Source organism: Rhinopithecus bieti, unplaced genomic scaffold (genome assembly GCF_001698545.2).
Source record: "Rhinopithecus bieti isolate Rb0 unplaced genomic scaffold, ASM169854v2 scaffold_5216, whole genome shotgun sequence".
Taxonomy (NCBI): domain Eukaryota; kingdom Metazoa; phylum Chordata; class Mammalia; order Primates; family Cercopithecidae; genus Rhinopithecus; species Rhinopithecus bieti.
Genome location: NW_016805021.1, coordinates 2,774,267 through 2,794,125, shown reverse-complemented (window position 1 = coordinate 2,794,125; position 19,859 = coordinate 2,774,267). Strand labels below are relative to the sequence as shown.

The following is a 19,859-nucleotide window of genomic DNA, read 5'->3' as shown; positions in this document are numbered from 1 at the left end:
AGTTGATCTTCAATCTCTGATATCCTTTCTTCTGCTTGATCGATTCATTTATTGATACTTGTGTATGCTTCATGAAGTTCTCATGCTGTGTTTTTCAGCTCCATCAGGTCATTTATGTTCTTCTCTAAACTGGTTATTCTAGTTAGCAATTCCTCTAACCTTTTTTCAAGGTTCTTAACTTCCTTGCCTTGGGTTAGAACATGCTCCTTTAGCTCGGAGGAGTTTGTTATTACCCACCTTCTGAAGCCTTCTTCTGTCAGTTCATCAAACTCATTCTCCATCCAGTTTTTTTCCCTTCCTGGCAAGAAGTTGTGATCCTTTTGTAGAGAAGAGGCATTTTGGTTTTTGGAATTTTCAGCCTTTTTACACTGTTTTCTCCCCATCTTCATGGGTTTATCTACCTTTGGTCTTTGATGATGGTGACCTTCAGATGAGGTATCTGAGTAGACATCCTTTTTGTTGATGTTGATGCTATTCCTTTCTGTTTGTTAGTTTTCCTTCTGACAGTCAGGCCCCTCTGCTGCAGGTCTACTGGAGTTTGCTGGAGGTCCACTCCAGACCCTGTTTGCCTGAGTATTCCCAGCAGAGGCTGCAGAACAGCAAAGATTCCTTCCTGTTTCTTCCTCTGGAAGCTTTGTCCCATAGGGGCACCTGCCAGATGCCAGACAGAGTTCTCCTGTATGAGGTGTCTGTCGGCCCCTACTGGGAGGTGTCTACCAGTCAGGATATGCGGGGGTCTGGGACACACTTGAGGAGGCATTGTGTCGCTTATCAGAGCTCAAACGCTGTGCTGGGAGATCTGCTGCTCTCTCCAGAGCCATCAGGCAGGGACATTTAAGTCTGCTGAAGCTGAGCCCACAACTGCCCCTTCCCCCAGGTGCTCTGTCCCAGGGAGATGGGAGTTTTATCTTTAAGTCCCTGACTGGGGATGCTGCCTTTTTTTCAGAGATGCCCTGCCTAGAGAGGAGGAATCTAGAGAGGCAGTCTGGCCAGAGCAGCCTTGCTGAGCTGTGGTGGGCTCTGCTCACTTCGAACTTCCTGGTGGCTTTGTTTACACTGTAAGGGTAAAACTGCCTACTCAAGCCTCAGCAATAGTGTACGCCCCTCCCCTCACCAAGCTCGAGCGTCCCAGTTTGACCTCAGACTGCTGTGCTGGCAGCGAGAATTTCAAGCCAGTGGATCTTGGCTTGCTGGGCTCCATGAGCGTGGGACCTGCCAAGCCAGACCACTCAGCTCCCTGGCTTCAGCCCCCTTTCCAAGGGAATGAATGGTTTTGTCTTGCTGGTGTTCCAGGTACCACTGGGGTATGAAAAAAACACTCCTGCAGCTAGCTCAGTGTCTCCCCAAATGGCCACCCAGTTTTGTGCTTGAAACCCAGGGCCCTGATGGTATAGACACCAGAGGGAATCTCCTGGTCTGCGGGTTGCAAAGACCATGTGAAAAGCTCAGTATCTGGGCTGGAGCGCACCGTTCCTCACAGCGCAGTCCTTCACGGCTTCCCTTGGCTAGGGGAGGGAAATCCCCCGACCCCTTGCACTTCCCTGGTAAGGTGATGCCCCACCCTGCTTTGGCTCACCCTCCACGGGCTGCACCCACTGTGCAACCAATCTCAATGAGATGAACCAGGTACCTCAGTTGGAAATGCAGAAATCACCCCCTTCTGCATCGATCTCACTGATAGCTGCAGACTGGAACTGCTCCTATTCGGCCATCTTGCCAGGAAATCCCATGGTGTCTGATTTGCACACAACATTCTATAAAGAGTAGTCATTGTTATTAGTATGGCCACACTGAGAAACATTAAACTTCATTTAATTAATGACAGGGATTTTTATTGTTAATGAATTGTCAATAATTCCTTGGTAATCTTTTGGACTTTATCTGTTTACATCCCAGCATCCCAAAGAAAGATTGGTCTCCTTGAAGTCAGCAGTTTTGTCTTATTAATCACTGTGTCCTTTGACCTGGCTTAATGCCAGGACTACTCAGTAAAATGCCAGTTAACTCAGTAAGCATTAGTGAAATGTATAAGTTAGAAAAATAAATGATGTTTTTAGGAAGTTTGAATATGAAGAAAAGAAAAACATCTTGAGATATAATAGGTTTGAGAGAAAGATTTTAGAAAGAAGAAGCCTTGAGCATTGTCACAGACTGATGGAGAATTGGGGAAGAGGCAAAGATTGAAGGCAGAAAAGAGGACAGAGTTGATGAAGCAGAGCCAACAAGGGAGGGGACAGGGCCACGGGAGGATGGGACCAATGGCACAGGTAAAGAATGAGATTAGGTCTCAAGAGATTCCCTCTTTCCCTGAAAAGAAGAGCAAAGAGAAAGGTGCAAATGCAGTTTAACTTTGAAGTTAAGGCAGAACAATACAGGGGGCTTCTATTGGATAACCTCTTACCTTCTGCTAAGGGGAAGGGATTAGAGCTGACTGAAGGGCCTGAACACAAAAGTTTTGGAACAACGTCAGGTTACATGATCAAAGTGAGTAGACCACCTAGCATCATTAAGGGCCCATACAAACCAACTGAAGCTGATCAGTTTGCTTGCTTGCATTTCTGTATATTTGTGCATTTATGCATTAACTAACTTTAAAAAATAAATATCAGCTGTATAGATTTGCTGGTGTATTTGTCTTAACTTCTCTTGGGAAAACAGCTGCTGTATAGTCAGTATGTGCTGTAGATTTGGAGTCATGTCGCACACTATCTCTGCAGAGGTTCTTTTCTGTTTAAATATTGGTGGTCCACTAACACCATAAGTGTGGTTTACAGTAATCGGCCTTTGTTTTTAAGTGCTGTCTTTTTCCATTATCATTAACCTGAATTTCCCATGCATGAACATTATCAGCATGATAAGGTGGAACTGCTTTATGGCATGCATTTAAGTAATCTTTAAGTCTGATCTGAAATAAAATGTGCTAGAATTACTGAGTTTTTTTGTTTGTCTGTTTGTTTTTCCCTAGAGTTGGACAAGTTATAACCATCAGAGCAAAAGTTACTAGAGCATTCAGCACAAGCATGGAGGTAAGAGGCACCTTTTCAAAGGGCTACCTGTTGGTGCTCGTTTCTTCATTGTTTACAAAGGGTAGAGCAGGAGGCCTAGACTAATATTTGGAGTTAATGAGATTCTCTATTTCACAAGGCTCTGGAATGTATAGTCAGGTCACAGGTAAATAATAGGCAGCGGATGTTTCTGGTGTTTCCTAGCTAAAATTCAACATGGCCAGGCATAGTGGCTCACACCTATAATCCCAGCAATTTGGGAGGCTGAGGCAGGAGGATCACTTGAGGCCAGGAGTTCGAGACCAGCCTGGGCAACATAGCAAGACCCAATCTTTAAGAAGAAAAAAAAATTAGCCAGCACAGTGGTAAGTGCCTGTAGCCCTGCCTACTTGGGAGGCGGAGGTGGGTGGATTGCTTGAGCCTAGGAGTTTGAGGCTACGGTGAGCTATGATTGTGCCACTGCACTCCAGCCTGGGTGACATAGCAAGACTTTGTCTCTTAAGAAAAAAAAAAACAAAAAAAAAAAACTCACATTTCAACATGGTACAATACAGTATTTCTACATAGAAGGATATACAGAAAATAAACCTGCAAGAGAAAAGGACACTCTTAATTCTTTATAAAGTATAGGTTTTATTTCTTAATCATGCTGACTCTACTATTATTCTATTTGCTCTCCATCCCCTCACCCTCTGATAGAAACTAGTCCCATGATTAACTAGTTTTTGAAAAGCAGGATAACTGGACTTTAGTAAGAAGGTAAATTTAGAAGATTTTTTTTCTGCATCCACTTGGTTTTCTTTTCTCTACCATTGTGAATACCGGATTCTCGGGAGCTCTTGAGATCTCTATTCAGGTTAAATTAGGAGGAAAGGCATTGCTGGATCTCATATTGCACCTTCCAGCTTGCTCAGGAGCCATCCTTCGATCTCTGGGCATGAAGACATGGAAGAGCTTGCATTCGTTTGCTAGGGCTGCCGTAACAAAGCACCACAGACCGGATGGCCTAAACACAGAAAAGTATTGTCCCATGGTTCTGGGAGCTAGAAGTCCTACATCAATATATGGGCAGGGCTGGTTTCTCTGAGGGCTGGAGGGATAATCTGTTCATGCTGCTTTCCTATTCTCCCATGGCTTTCTGTAGTCTTTGGTATTTCTTGGCTTCTGCTGCATCACCCGACCTCTGCCTTCATCTTCACATGTGTTCTCCTTGTGTGGGTGTCTGCTTCCAAATTTCCCGTTTTTATAAAGATATCAGTCATATTGGATTAGGGGCCTGCCCCACTGCAGTCTGGCCTCATCTTAACTAATTACATCTGCAACAGCACTATTTCCACATTTACATTCAAAGGTACTGGGGGTTAGGACATAAGAATTTGGAAGGGGGAACACAGTTCAACTGTAACAACTGTTTTGATAGTAACCATGCCCTTGGTGATGGCTTTACCTTGATGTGGTCACCTCTTTTTTTTTATTTTGTTTTGTTTTGAGATGGAGTCTCACTCTGTTGCCAGGCTGGAGTGCAATGGCAAGATCTCGGCTCACTGCAACCTCCGCCTCCCGGGTTCACGCAATTCTCCTGCCTCGGCCTTCCGAGTAGCTGGGATTACAGGCGCCTGCCACCACTAATTTTTGTATTTTTAGTAGAGATAGGGTTTCACCATGTTGGCCAGGATAGTCTCGATCTTCTGACCTTGTGATCCGCCCGCCTCGGCCTCCCAAAGTGCTAGGATTGATCACAGGCATGAGCCACTGCACCTGGCTGATATATATGGTCACTTTCTAGCAGTATCCAAATAAACAGAATAAAAAGCACTTGAAGAAAGCAGAAAGGAAATGCTTGTGAAAAAAACAAGCTCTGTCAGCGAATGGTGTTTCTGGACGCTGTTTATTCAACTGCGGAGCTCTTAGCCTTTGCACACAGGAGCCTCTGGGCTTGGCCTGTCTCCTGAGGGCCACACATTCTCCTGATAGACAGTCCAAATATAGATAAAAGCTCCTTTTCATTTCTCCTTTTCCTCCTCTTCCTGAGACAGGCTAGAGTTTCTAAAGGAGGCTTATCTAAAAGCTAAGAAAAGAAAAATAAAACCCAGTGAGTTTGAAACCACAGATTTCTGATGCTAGGGAAAGTAAACCCTAGCCTCCACTGACTTTCCAGGCTCAATCTGCCATGCAGAATCTTGTTCTCTTTCATCCTCTGCAAATTATGACCAGGCAGCCTCTAGATTTTGTCGTACTTTCTACCACCTGGTAGAAATTTTTTGGAATTTTTTTTTCCCCTAACTCTAGATGCCAACTAAACATTTTTATTTTTACTTTTTCAAACTGGAAATGTCCTTTATGGTCATCCTGTTCAATTTCAGTTTCCTGCCACAACTGAGGCCAGCCCTCTGCTAATTTGTTGAGCAGAAATAAATGACTGGCTTCCCCCTGAATCCACAGCAAGCAGGAACTCTGCTCTGTGCCAAACCCACTTCCACGGGATTCTCAGACTCTATTGATCAGTCTCTTCCCTCTTCCCCGCTCTGGAAGGTGTGTGATGCGTTACTATTAATAGATTATATTGTCCCATTTGCACTAAAAGCACATTATATGAGGGTTTTTTTTTTTTTTTTTTTTTTTGGTCCTTAGAGCGTGTCTTTAAAAATCAGTTTTATTGAGACATAATTTACAACATTAAAATTCTCCCGTTTTAATTATACATTTTGCTGAGCTTTGACAAAGTTATACAGTTGGATCACCACCACTATAATATACAACGTTCCCATCACTACACGAAGCCCCCTATGCCCTTTGCAATCAGCTCCCTCACGTCCCAGCTTGTGACAACCACTCATTTACTTTAGGTCAGTACCCTTTTTTTTTTTTTTTTTTTTGCCCTTTACTATATTTTGTATAAATGGAATGATATAGCATATATATAATCATTTGTGTCTAGTTCATTTTACTTAGCATAATGTGTTTGATTTCTGTTATTGGTTATTATATTATTCTCATTCTATTAATTTTGGGTTTAATTTGCCTTTCTTTTTCTAGTGTCTTAAGATAGAATCTTGGGAAATTGAACTTTTCTTTTTTTTCAAATATAAGTATTTAAAATTGTAAAATTTTCCTCAATGTATTTCTTTACCTGCATCAAAATATGTCTTTTTTTCTTGTAAATTCTTCCCTGACCTCTGGTCTGTCTAGATGTGTGTTGTTTAATTTCCAAATCTCTGATGATTTTTCCAGACATATCTTTGTTTTTGATTTCTAATTTAATTCCTTTGCAGAGAGAGACCATAATTTTTATAATTTCAATTATTTTAAATTTGTTTAGACTTTTTTTTAATGACCCAAAATATGGACTATTATGGTGAATGTTCTATATGTACTTGAAAAGAATGTGTTGCTTATAGTCAATGAAGTATTCTGCAGATGTCAGTTAGCCTAAATTGTTTCATAGCATTGTTCAAGTCTTCTGTATTATTATCATTATTATTATTATTTTGAGATGGAGTCTTGAACTGTCTCCCAGGCTGGAGTGCAGTGGTACGATCTTGGCTCCCTGCAACTTCCACCTCCCGGGTTCAAGTGATTCTCTTGCCTCAGCCTCCCGAATAGCTGGGATTACAAGTGTGCACCACCACACCCAGCTAATTTTTGTATTTTTAGTAGAGACGGGGTTTCACCATGTTCGCCAGGCTGGTCTTGAACTCCTGACCTCAGGTAATCCATTCACCTCAGCCTCCCAAAGTGCTGGGATTACAGGCGTGAGCCACTGTGCCCTGCCAGGATTCTTAACTCTTCCTAATGTTGTGACCCTTTTATCATTATGAAGTGTACCTTTTTATCTCTGGTTTTTGTTTTGAAATCTACTTTGTCTGATATTAATTTAGCCAGACAAGCTTTGTTTGGATTAATGTTTTTCCCCCATCATTTCTCTTTTAACCTGTCTTATTTGTATATGTAAGTGGGTTTCTTATAAACAGAATATATTTGGATGCTATTTTTTAATTTATTCTAACAATCTCTGCTTCCTACCTGGAGTATTTAAACTGTTTACATTAGATTATCTATATGGCAGAGTTGAAATCTATCATCTGGCTATTTGTCTTCTATTTCTTTCATCTGTTCTTTGTTTCTTCCTGTCCCCATCTTTTCCTACATTTTTTAAAGTGGAGTAATTTTTAGTAATCCATTTTATCTCCACTGTTGGTGTTTTAACTATACACATTTGTTTTGGTTTTAGTGTTTTTTCTCAGGTTTGCAATATGACTACTTAACTTATCTGAGACTACTTTCAAATAATGTAATATCCCTTTGAGTATAGAGTAATACCCTTATAACAGTATACACACTGCCCTTCCCATGTCCCAGCCTTTGTGTCGTTATTGTCATACCTTTTACACGCACATATGTAGGAGGTAAACCCTACAATACATAGTTATTATGTATGTTTTAAACAGTCAATCATCTTTTTAAAATAATAAAAATGAAAAGAATGTAATATATATATATATATATATATATACCCACATATTTGCCATTTCTGGTGTTCTTTATTCTTTTGTGTATTGTGTATCTCCAGATTTCTCCCTAGTGTCATTTTCCTTCTGTCTGAAGATATTCCTTTAGCATTTCTTTTTTCAGCTTTTGTGTAAAAATGTCTTTGTTTCATCTTCATATTTAAAAGATGTACATATTCGGTAGGTATAGAATTCTAGCCTGGCAGCAGAATTATGTAAATCATGATATGACTTGGGTTTTTTGAGCTACTGGATCTATGGATTTATAGTTTCAAAGAAATGTGGATTTTTTTCAGCTATTTTATCTTCAAACTTTTTTCCTGTCTTTTGTGCGCTCTCTCCTTTTGGACTTTAGAGTTTTAGACATCTTGTTAATGTTCCACAGGTCACTGATACTGTTCTTTTTTTTTTCTTTCAGTCTTCCTTTCTCTTCATGCTACATTCTGTGTAGCTTCTTTTGTCATCTTCAACTTCACTGACTTTTTCCCCTGCATTAACTAAACTGCTCTTAACCTTATCTGGTTTGTTTTTTATTTCAGATGTTATATATTTTTTATCTTAGAAAGTCCCACTTTGTTTTTTTATATTTTCCATTCTTTCCTTATTATTTTCATCTTTTCCTCTATATTGGGAGTCAGCAAACTATGGCCTATAGACCTGTTTTATGAATAAAATTTTTTTGGAGCACAGCTATACCCATTCATTTATGTTTTGTCTGTGTTGCTATCACAGTACATTGGCAGAGTTGAGTAGTGGCAGTACAGTCCATGTGACCATAAAACTTAAAATATTTACTATCTGGCCTTATCCTTTAAGAAGATGTTGCTGACTCCTGTTCCAAATCTCTGAGTTCATGGTGCCTATATTTAATTGTTGTTTAATTGTAATCTTTAATTAATTGTAATTAATCTTTAATTTAATTGTAATCTTTAATTTAATTGTAATCTTTTGTTGTCATTCCATCATTTCTGTTATCTGTTGTTTTATTTATATTACCTTTCACCTAATAATTTTCTTGCATCTAATAATTTTTATTCGATGCAAGCATTGTGAATTTTATATTATTTAGTGCCGGCTTTTGTTATATTTCTTTAAAAAGAGTGTCAGACTTTTCCTGGCAGGAAGATGTTGTTACTTGCAGATTGGTTTGAGCTTTTAAAGATCTGTTTTAGGGCCGGGCGCAGTGGCTCCAGCCTGTAATCCCAGCACTTCAGGAGGCCGAGACGGGCGGATCCCTAGGTCAGGAGATCGAGACCATCCTTGCTAACCCGGTGAAACCCCATCTCTACTAAAAAATACAAAAAAAATTAGCCGGGCGAGGTGGCGGGCACCTGTAGTCCCAGCTACTCCCGAGGCTGAGGCAGGAGAATGGCGTAAACCCGGGAGGCGGAGCTTGCAGTGAGCTGAGATCCAGCCACTGCACTCCAGCCTGGGCGACAGAGCAAGACTCCGTCTCAAAAAAAAAAAAAAAGAAAAAAAAAAGATCTGTTTTAAACTCTTCTATGGAAGATTTAGAATACTCTACTCTACGGCTACTTTAGACCCTCTTCTAGGTTGGGATCTTCTGTTATCTCTATGAAGCTGTTCTATCTTCAGTGAAATCTGGCTGGAGAGAACTCAAAAGATCCCCAGCTGTGTGTGAGTTCTTGGAATTGTCCATGTTACAGTTTCCCAGGAACTGCTTGTTCCTCAGAAGCTGTTCTTGTCTGGCCTTGTGGGGTTTCACCGTGTATATAGTCCAGTTAGTATCAACTCAAAGACTCACATTCGTATTTCTGGAATTCTTTCTTTTCTTTAGCTTACTTCTCTGGTACTCTACCCCACAAATTTTAGCTCCATTCAATTGAGCAGAGTTAGGTTTTCCTTCCCTAACCTAACTGTAAATTACCTTTAGCCTGAGAACCTGGGAACGCAGTGCTCCTCTCATTGTTTTTCCCGCCTTGGGGATCACAGTCCTGTGTTGCCTATTTTTGTAGGTGTGAAAATAGATGCTTCCTGTATTTTGTCCAGTTTTCTAGTTGTTTTCACAGAATGTAATTCCAATCTTACCTAATCTCTTATAACACAATGAAATTCTCCCTGGCATATGTTTTTGAAACATTCGGTTATCACATATAACTAAGTTAACTGTTCTAGTAGAAGATAGTGTTTAGAACTTATTTTAACACTCCAGAATTGTTGTTTTGTTTTTACTGTTAGATATTTTATTTTATTTTTCATTTGTCCATTTCTCTAAAAACAGAAAGCTGTATGGGATTGAGGGTTGAGAGAGTTGGGAATAGATAGTTTAATTTTGGCTAATCACCATCTAGTTAATTTAGGATTTACCATGTAAATACTAATTTGCATTTATGAGTTGAGTGACTTAAAATGAGTCATAGATTATTGATTATTCTTTTTACATGGTGTACATGGTAAAGATACAGATACAGATATTCTTCATTGTCGACAACACAGTGCTGAGCTGTGCCTGAGATCGCTCATTATTTTCAGAAGATAACATTATTCATCTGAAACATTTGGGAAAAGGTTTATTAGCCAGAATCTAAAGACAAGTCTCGGAGTTTACCAACACTTCTGCAAAGTGCCATCCTGAGGACCAAGCTTCAGAGCTCTTCACACAGGGGGAAATCTAGCCCATTGTAGTATCAACATAAAGTGTCTCAGCTACCTTCTTATTACTCCTGAACAGTTAATCACAGAAACAAAGCTGTAAATACATGATGCAATTCTGTCCAGGTTAGCTTGGTCCTAGGAAACCCTGAGAGTATGCTGCCTAGAGACATTTTAAAAAAGAAAAAAAGCTCTGAGGCTAAAGGCTAAAATAGTTCTGGTACATCTCTCTAGTGGTTTTATAAGGCAGTCACCAATATCTTGTTTTCAAAAGCATATTTAGTAATAATGAAGTTTAAAAGAGCTTATCATATAATGTCAAATTTTTAAAAATTGAAACAGGCCAGGTGCAATGACTCACCCCTGTAATCCCAGCACTTTGGGAGGCCGAGGTGGGTGGATCATAAGGTCAAGAGGTTGAGACCATCCTGGCCAACATGGTGAAATCTTGTCTCTACTAAAAATACAAAAAATTAGCTGGGTGTAGTGCCGCGTGCCTGTAGTCCCAGCTACGACAGAGGCTGAGGCAGGAGAATGGCTTGAACCCGGGAGGCGGAGCTTGCAGTGAGCCGAGATCGTGCCACTGCACTCCAGCCTGGGTGACAGAGCGAGACTCTGTCTCAAAACAAAACAAAACAAAATCAGAACATAAAACTGTAAATACATTACAATAATTTTATATACACATGCATATATACACATATTTCATGTCATATGTATATAATATGAAATGTGTGTATATATTATGTAATATATATGTGTATTATGTGATATGTATGTGTATATATTATATATAATATACATTTATATATCATATATGATATATAAATATAAAAGCTAGAAGAAAATTCACCTAAAATAATAATTATTATCTCTGGGTGATGGGATTACTGATAATATATACTCTGGATAGTCAGATTCCACAAATTTTACATGATAAATAATTTTCATAATCAGAAAAAGTTAATTGTCCAATGTTATAGAACATCACTGAAAGAATTCTATTGCTTAAAAATAAATTAAAATTCTGGTTTCATTTTTAAAATGAAAGAGAGTGATGATGCGTACATATGACTACATTTTGAATGCTGAAATCTGAACTGTTTCTGGATGGCCAAGAGTGTATTTATTTATCTTTTTTTCATCGTAGATCAGTATCAAGGTCATGGTACAGGACATGCTCACTGGCATTGAGAAGCTTGTTAGTGTGGCTTTCTCCACATTTGTAGCCAAACCAGTTGGAAAAGAAAAGGTAAATTTTGTATGTGAAGATGTATCTAGCATGTAATTCAGGGACATAGTAACAATTGCATCAGAATGTTATAGAAAAAAATGACATTTCTTCTTTCCATGAGATATACTTTCCCAAGATTTATTATTCACCAATATTTATTGTAAAAGTTATCATTCTGTGGTAACATCAGAGGAACAGGAACTTTAGAGAAAAGTACCTTAGAGAAAAGACGATACAGAAAGTTTGTAAAATACAAAAAATATTCCACATTGTTTTAAATGATCTGAAGGTCATATCAGTTTCTTTAAAATACTGCCTACTGGTTTAGTGCTTTTCATTTGTGGCCATATAACTCAAAATTGAGTTAAAATAAAATCTTTTTTAAAAAAATCAAGAGCAATTTAGCAAGCAGTTGCATGTTATAGATTAACCATTGTTAATACCTGAAGGAAAATTGTCAACATTGCTGAGTTATTGAAGTTTGAAAATAAGCTTCTGGGCATGTGGGGTGAAAACACCCTCCGAAGCGATACTTTGGCCTGGTGAGTGTCCCTAGCCAGCTGCCCGGCCACGACCCAGATCCACTCATCTAGAGGCTGCTGGGGATTTGCTCTTTATAATTTCTTGGCTTTTTTTTTTTTTCAGTGTCAGGGTGCCTGGAGGAGGGTCCCGTTTAGTCTAAACACTGTGATAATTCAATCTAGAATATGAGTCTTTCACTCCAAGGATCATCCCAGAGCTAGACACAGTGGCTTCTCCTAGCCCTACTCTGAAGCAAGGAGAGGTCCTTCTCTGTCTCTTTGTCTGAAGCCTTCTTCAGACCGCCTCCCACTTTAAAGCCAGACAGATGTTTCCACTGTACCCAGGAGAGGTGGTGGCAGAACCACACTCACCAGCTCCTCTTCCTCATGTGAGCCAGGAGGCATAGAGATGGGCTAGGGCTGAGTTGGATCATCATAGTGCCAATGGCAGGTGTCCCTGCAGAGCTTTTTACCTGGGGCACTTCTCCCACTCTTAGTCTTTTGTTTTTGAGCAGAGTCTCACTCTGTCACCCAGGCTGGAGTGCAGTGGCACAATCTCAGCTCACTGCAACCTCCACCTCCCAGGTTCAAGCGAGTCACCTGCCTCAGCCTCCCAAGTAGCTGGGATTACAGGCTCCCACCACCGTGCCTGGCTAATTTTTCTTTCTTTTTTTTTTTTTTTGTATTTTTAGTAGAGATGGGGTTTCACCATGTTGGTCAGGCTGGTCTGCCCGCCTTGACCTCCCAAAGTTCTGAGGTGTGAGCCATGGCACCTGGCCTCCACTCTCAGTTAACATTAAACACGTTGCAAGGCAAATTCATATTGCCCAAGGGTGTTGTTTTTCAAGTGGAAGTTCATATCAGCTAATTCTATTTGTTTAAATGCAGTTTTCTGGGCCATATCATGGACCTACTGAATTAGAATCACTAGCGTGGAATCTTGGATCTGTACTTTGCCAAAGCATCCCACAGAGCCTGTGTTCACTAAAATCTGAGACACTGAGATAGTCTTCCCAACCACTGTTTTTCCTGGCATCCCCACAAATCTCCAGACTTTTGGAAATGAGAGAATATGAGATGGGTGCAGGTGCCCGTATCTGAGAGCAAGTGACAAAGGAACGCACCTTGCCATCCCATTCCTTTGCATGGAGCAGCAGAGGAAGACGGTCATTTTCCCCCTCCAGCCTCAGACTTCTCACTCCAACTTCATGGATGTGTGGAATAAGAATATAATAGTTGGCCGAGCATGGTAGCTCATGCCTGTAATCCCAGCACTTTGGGAGGCCGAGGCGGGTGGATCACCTAAGGTCAGGAGTTCAAGACCAGCCTGGCGCCAAAATGCAGAAACCCCCCTCTCCAAAAATACAAAAATTAACTGGGCATGGTGGTGCATGCCTATAATTCCAGCTACTTGGGAGGCTGAGGCAGGAGAATCGCTAGAACCCAGGAGGCAGAGGTTGCAGTGAGCCGAGATCGCTCCATTACACTCCAGCCTGGGCAGCAAAAGCAAAACTCCGTCTCTAAAAAAAAAAAAAAGAATAGAATAGTAACATTTCAGTCCAATCTCTCTTGAGACTGGAGAACTGGTTTCTGAAAGTGGAAAGTCAGATCCATTATGGTGCTAGCATAATTGATTGGTTCAGATAATCTTAATTGTAAAGCACCTTTCCAGACTAACTTATTTCCTAGTTGCTAATATGCTGGTTCAGTAGCTCATCACAAAGAGACCCATGAAAAATCAGTGGTTTGGTTTGAACCCATAGGACTACCTGAATCACTGTTCACAGTGAGTTTATTTTAGGATGAAATTGGTTCAAAGCATAATGTAGGCTGATTAAAAAACAAAGAAGAAATTGGCAATGATTAACCAGACTTAGTTTAACAATTGCACAGGCCAGATCATTGAAGGGACGTGCAAGACTCCACAGGGTACACTCATGCAAAGCCTTACTAAGCTAAAGCAGATGGTGCAGTGGGAGAAAGCAAGCACAGGCCAGCCTCAGAGAGGGTTGAGGCCTCCAGGCACAGCCATGCCTCAGGGGCCTTAGTCACACAAGATGTACTTCTGCAGAGTAGGATCACCAAAACGTACGCAAGGTATCTTGGTTTCAGGAGAACCAACACACAAGTTTACCAAGCAGTCTTGTATACCCTGCTAGTCACACAACTAAAACAACACTGCAAAAATTGTTAAATCATGCTGGGTGCAGTGTCTCACACTTATAATTACAGTGCTTTGGGAGGCTGAGAAGGAAAGATTGCTTGAGGCCAGGATTTTGAGACCAGCCTGGGCAACATAGTGAGCCCTCATCTCTACAAAAAATAAAATAAAATAAAATAAAATAAAATAAATTAGACAGGCATAGTGACGCTTGCCTGCAGTCCTACTGGGAGGATCCCTTAAGCTGGGATTTTGAGGTTACAGGAAGGTATGATTACACCACTATGCTCCAGATTACACACAGTGCAACAGAGTTTCAAAAAAAAAGAAAAAAAAAAAGGAGTTAAACCAGTGCATGCCATCAATCTACACATGCCTAATCAAACTCCACAAGGTAGTCCAGGGGAGTTTTGGACTTTAAGCAGCATATTATAAATCACTAGCTTATTTTTTTTTCTTTTTTTTGAGATGGAGTCTCACTCTGTCTCCCAGGCTGGAGTGCAGTGGCATGATCTTGGCTCACTGCAACCTCCTTTTCCTGGGTTCAAGCGATTCTTGTGCCTCAGCCTCCTAAGTAACTGGGATTACAGATGTGCTCCACTATACCCTGTTACTTTTTGTATTTTTAGTACAGACAGTGTTTCACCATGTTGTCCAGGTGCAGTGGCTCACACCTATAATCTTGAACACCTGATCTCAAGTGACTTGCCCGCCTCAGCCCCCGCAAAGTGCTGGGATAACAGGTGTGAGCCCCCACACCCAGGGATCACTAGCTTATTTCATCCTTATCTTGGTCAAGGGTCAATACCAGACTTTGAGAATCTTGGAAATAAGCATGGAGCTACCCCAGTCCAGCTTCAAGGTCACCCTTCCTTCTACACACAGGGTCAGCAGAGGACATTTATGTAAGAATTTGAGCTCTTGGTTCTGTTGCCTCATATTTCCAGGTTTCTGGAGGTTGGTGAAAGCTTTATTCCCACATATTGATTTTTTTGTTTTGCTTGTTAGATAATGTTTTCACCATGTAATGAAATTTCCAAATTGGGAATACCTCATAGTATAAGATAGCTTTCTCTAGAACATCTTTATTCCCTCTCTTTGCTTTCTTAATTTTGCAAAAGACAGGAAACATTTAGATTTCAGTGCAGTCAAAGGCCCCCTCCTCATTCATCGATTTGAATACTTTCTTATTTTGTAGTTCTGTTGAAAAATTTTAAAATCAGGGAACATTAATCGAGAGAACATTTTAAAACACATATCTTATTGCATGAAGAAATAATTAAGCCTGTGTTGATTTTTTTACTTTAAAAATAATTTAAGAAAAAATTTAGTCATAACATATTTAGTGAAAACACTCATAAAAGCTCTATTTACTTGAGTTAGAGAACCGTGTAGCATATCATTTGTTTTTGCAAAATTCATGCTGTGCTTTTATAATTTAACAAGGCAATAAAAGATAAATGCTTTTCTTTCTCTAGATTCATTTAAAACCAGTCACACTTCTAACTGAACAAGATCATGTGGAACATAATCTGGCTGCTGAGAGAAGGAAAGTTCGATTACAACATGAAGATATCTTTAACAATTTAATGAAGGAAAGTAGCAAGTTTGATGGTCAGTAAATCCACTTATAAGAACTTTAATTCTATGACTGTGACAGGCAAAGGAGTCTTTTGTTAGAGCACACTTATTTTCACCTTATTATTACCCTTCAATCCTGATGACACTAGGTATCTTTTCCAACAAACCTGGTGACTAGAGGAGGAAGGGCCTGGCCATTGAGAATGTAACTGCTGACACCTAACGCCTCTTTAAATTGGAAGATCTCCAGGAGAGGAGATGGGGAAAAAGAGTGACAGGGACCAGGCAGTCATTAGTAAGCATGTGTTCGCTAATGATGGCTGAAAGAAGGGTTGATGACAATGCCATACTTTGACACGGTGCTTCGTGGCCTACTAAGCAGTTTCTCATCCACAGTTTCATAGGAGCTGCATGTAATCTCAACAGAGCAGGAAGCTGCAACTCTGAGCAGGAAAGAAACTTGCTAAGGATCATATGGGATATGAGCGGAGGCTGTAAGATCCTGCTCCTGTTGCCTGGTGCTTTCCACAATCACCCTGTGTTTTATGAGCCATACTTCCTTAGTTCTCTGGTAGTGATTTCCTGGGCTCTTTGATGCCTCCTGGAGCCAGACTGGTGGGGAAAGGCAGAGCACCGCTCCTGCCCCTCCTCTGCCCTTTCTTTTTGTCTGACTCCATCTTCTGAAGCCCCAGGGGATGCCAGTGGAGAGCACAATGAGGGAGGGGAGGAAGTGGAGTGAGCCTGCCCAGGTCCCACAAGCTGACCACTGCCAGGAGGGCAGAAGGTTCAGCACCTCTTGGCTCCAAAGGAAGGCACAGGAAGAAGAGGGAGGAAAGGAGAGGACAAGAACATGTCAGAATAAGGATGTCAAAAGAGAAGGAGAAAGAGTGCATAGAAATGCCAGAGGAAAGAGAGAGGTAGCAGCCAGTGTGGCAGAAGTGCAGAGCCTTTATTCTGCCCCAGGTGATATCCTGGGACCACCCCACAGAAGACTTCCGGGTTAAAAAAGATATTTTTCAAAGGTTTCTACTCATTGCTGACCTTTCAAAGGTCAATACCCATTACCAACTTTGTTTGCTTTTTGGATTTTTCTTTGAGACAGAGTTTCGCTCTTGTTGCCCAGGCTGGAGTGCAATGGTGCGAACTTGGCTCACTACAACTTCTGCCTCCCAGTTTCAAGCAATTTTCCTGCCTCAGCCTCCCTAGTAGCTGGGATTACAGGTGCCTGCCACCACGCCCAGCTAATTTTGTATTTTTAATAGAGACAGGGTTTTGCCATGTTGACCAGGCTGGTCTTCAACTCCTGACCTCAGGTGATCCGCCCGCCTCAGCCTCCCAAAGCGCTGGGATTATAGGCATGAGCCACTGTGTCCAGCCCAGACTGAATTATTTTTAAGGAAATGAAGACTTCATCATTAAATGACAGTGTTAAGAAGAGCAAGTCTCTGTTTGTAAAGCTGGTCTCAGCACCAAAATACATTTCAAATGCATTTTGCTCAAGTAATGAAATAGCTGAACCGAGAGAACAACCCTAAGGCAGATGAGACAACCATTAATAAAAACCAAAACCTGCTGTCTCCTCATCCCTAAAATCCCAAGGAAGAATGAAATGACAGATAAAATACTTACTAATGGGCAAACCCGTACTATGCATGACAAGTAAATCTCTTAGGACATCTTAGGAAAACTCAAGCATTTAACACAGTTTTTAATAAGTATATGCAGTTCCCCTAGTTTCACTGGTCTTCCTTTCTGCAGCTATGTCTTTTAAGAAAAGCTTTCTGTCCTCGTTGAAATTACACTACCTGAGTTCATAAGGAGAAAGTAGAAATAAGTCACTAAACAACCAGAAGTCTGACTGACAATGTCAAAATACAGTTCTTCTTTTTTTTTTTTTTTTTTTTTTTTTTTTTTTTTTTTTTTTTTTGAGATGGGGTCTCACTCTGTCACCCAGGCTGGAGTGCAGTAGCACAATCTCGGCTCACTGCAACCTCTGCCTCCCAGGTTCACGCGATTCTCCTGCCTCAGCCTCCAGAGTAGCTGGGACTACAGGCATGCACCACCACACCCAGCTAATTTTGTGTTTTAGTAGAGACGAGTTTTCACCACATTGGCCAGGCTGGTCTTGAGCTCCTGACCTCAGGTTTTCCACCTGCCTTGGCTTCCCAAAGTGCTGGGATTACAGGTGTGAGTCACCGCACCTGGCAAGAAACAGTTCTTTTGAAATCTGTGCATGTTTATCCAGAGATTCTTACAAGAACTGCTTCCATCCTCTCCAAGTCATCCCTCATCTGAATCACATGTCTCAAGGTCATTCTCCACCCTTTTACCAGAAACTCTCTAGATCAAGCTGCTCCCCACCAGGAAGAGGGTGACCCTGTGATGCGTGAGGTGCTGGCCAGTCTGCCCCGGTGCCTGCTGGATGGAGTGTGTGTGTGTGCTTGTGGATAAAATCACTCATAGTCATTTAGGTGGAAGGACTCCTTTCCTCTCAGCAGAAAGGAAAGACTACCAACTGACTGGTAGTTCTTTCCAACAATTCTGTATGAAATGCCTGTCATGTGCCAGGAACCTGTTTGCCACTAGAGGTATAAAGATGAAAAATACAGGGTCTTTGCTCCTGAGAATCTTGTAGTTTAGTGCTGGAGACAGACATACTTAATAGTTTCTAAGTAATATAGTAAGTGAACAGAGAGCTGTAGACTCTAAGTAACGTGGGAGCCCAGAGGAAGTGCCCTTGGGTGTTCACGAGAGACTTGCTGGACGAGGGGCTATGAGAAGAAAGTTGGGAAGGCGAGGAAGCACGTAGCAGTGAGTGTGAAGACGCGGAGGCATGGACCAGGACGCTGTGTGCTGGGAAGCCACCAACACAAGAGTATTGCTAGAGAGAAAATGCAAGGTAGAGGGAGGCAGGAGAGGAAGAAAGTCGGATTGTGTCACAGAGGTTCCCTGGGCCATGCTGAGAAGCTTGTCCTTTCTTCTGTTCTTGATGGGAGCCACTGAAGGATTTTGAGCAGGGTTGGGGCATGACCGGGTTTGCACTTAATATGGTCACTCTGGCTAGAGGGAGAGAGACCAGGGGAGAGGTGAGGGTTGCCTAAGCCAGGCAGTAATAGTGGGGAGAGACAGGAGGGAAAGAGTTTAAAAATATACGCGAGGTCACACCAATAAAATAGGATCACTGCTTGGCTGTGGGGAGAAGAGTGAGGAAGAAGGAGCACAGGCTGACTCCTGGGTGTCTGCTTGGAGCAGTTGGTTAGCAGTTGTGCCATGAACTGAGATCATGGATCTGAGGGGCAGGGAAGGGCAACTTTTAGGAGGTAGATGATGCATTCAGTTTTAGGCATGTGGAGTCTGACGTGCCTGTGGACATCCAAAAGGAAGAGACCACAGCTGGGGAGAGATTCCATCTGAGAGACAGCCGCTTAAAGAAGTAGTTCAAATGAAGACAGCCTGCAGCGCACAGGGTGCTGGGCCAAGAATGGAACCTGCGGCGCACAGGCATCTAAGAGAGGATCCAGGAAGACAAACCTACCAAGGAGACCTGGAGGGATTAATCAGAGGGGCGCAGGGAGAGCTGGAGAGAGCAGTGTCACACGCCAAGGGAGTAGAGTTACAAGAAGAAATAGTGGTCAACTGCGTTCCAGGAAGTGAGGAATAAAACCTGTCTACTGGACTGGGAATCAGGAAGGCACTGGTGACATCGGCAAGTGTGGAGTTAGAAGAAGTGTGGGAGACATTTGGATATCCTTAATTATTTAGAGGAATAATGGGATGAGGGACAGTTTACCATAACCTTTATGTCATATGCACAGGCCCAAGTAAACACTTCTGTCACCGCTTGTTAGAAGCATGTGTACAAGGATGCGGGGGGTGAGGAGGGAAGTAGAGCTGGGAGTCTCCTGGCCCCGATAGCCCACGTGTCATCTGTTGCAGGACATGTGGACAGTGAGGGACACAGTGGCCATCGAAGCTCTTGGAGCAGCTTGGCTAGTTCAGAGCCTTTGCTTTTGTGGAAAACTGATACATTGTGTCCCACAGCAGCATTAGCATGTGGCAGGACCTCACTTCCCTCAAGGTGTTTTCCTTCACTCTAGCCATCTGAGGTGGAGCTTGCTCCTCTCTGACCTCTGGACCCAGCCCCACAGGAAGCAGGAGGCTTCCATCAGCCCACTCACCCCAAACCATCCACCCTGGAGAGAGCCGCCTCCTTCCACCGGACTTACTCCTAAAGGC

At 41.8% G+C, this 19,859-nt stretch overlaps 1 protein-coding gene across 2 annotated transcripts in view; it reads left to right on the top strand.

Moving 5' to 3' along the window:
* ACOT12 (acyl-CoA thioesterase 12) overlaps positions 1 to 19,859 on the top strand; it is a 74,627-nt gene that overhangs the window by 19,452 nt on the left and 35,316 nt on the right. For both annotated transcript variants that reach the window (XM_017870939.1, XM_017870938.1), the window contains exons 3-5: positions 2,966 to 3,026; positions 11,277 to 11,378; positions 15,521 to 15,656. In XM_017870939.1, coding sequence (XP_017726428.1) covers positions 2,966 to 3,026; positions 11,277 to 11,378; positions 15,521 to 15,656 — 299 coding nt within the window. The remainder of the gene's footprint in view (positions 1 to 2,965; positions 3,027 to 11,276; positions 11,379 to 15,520; positions 15,657 to 19,859) is intronic.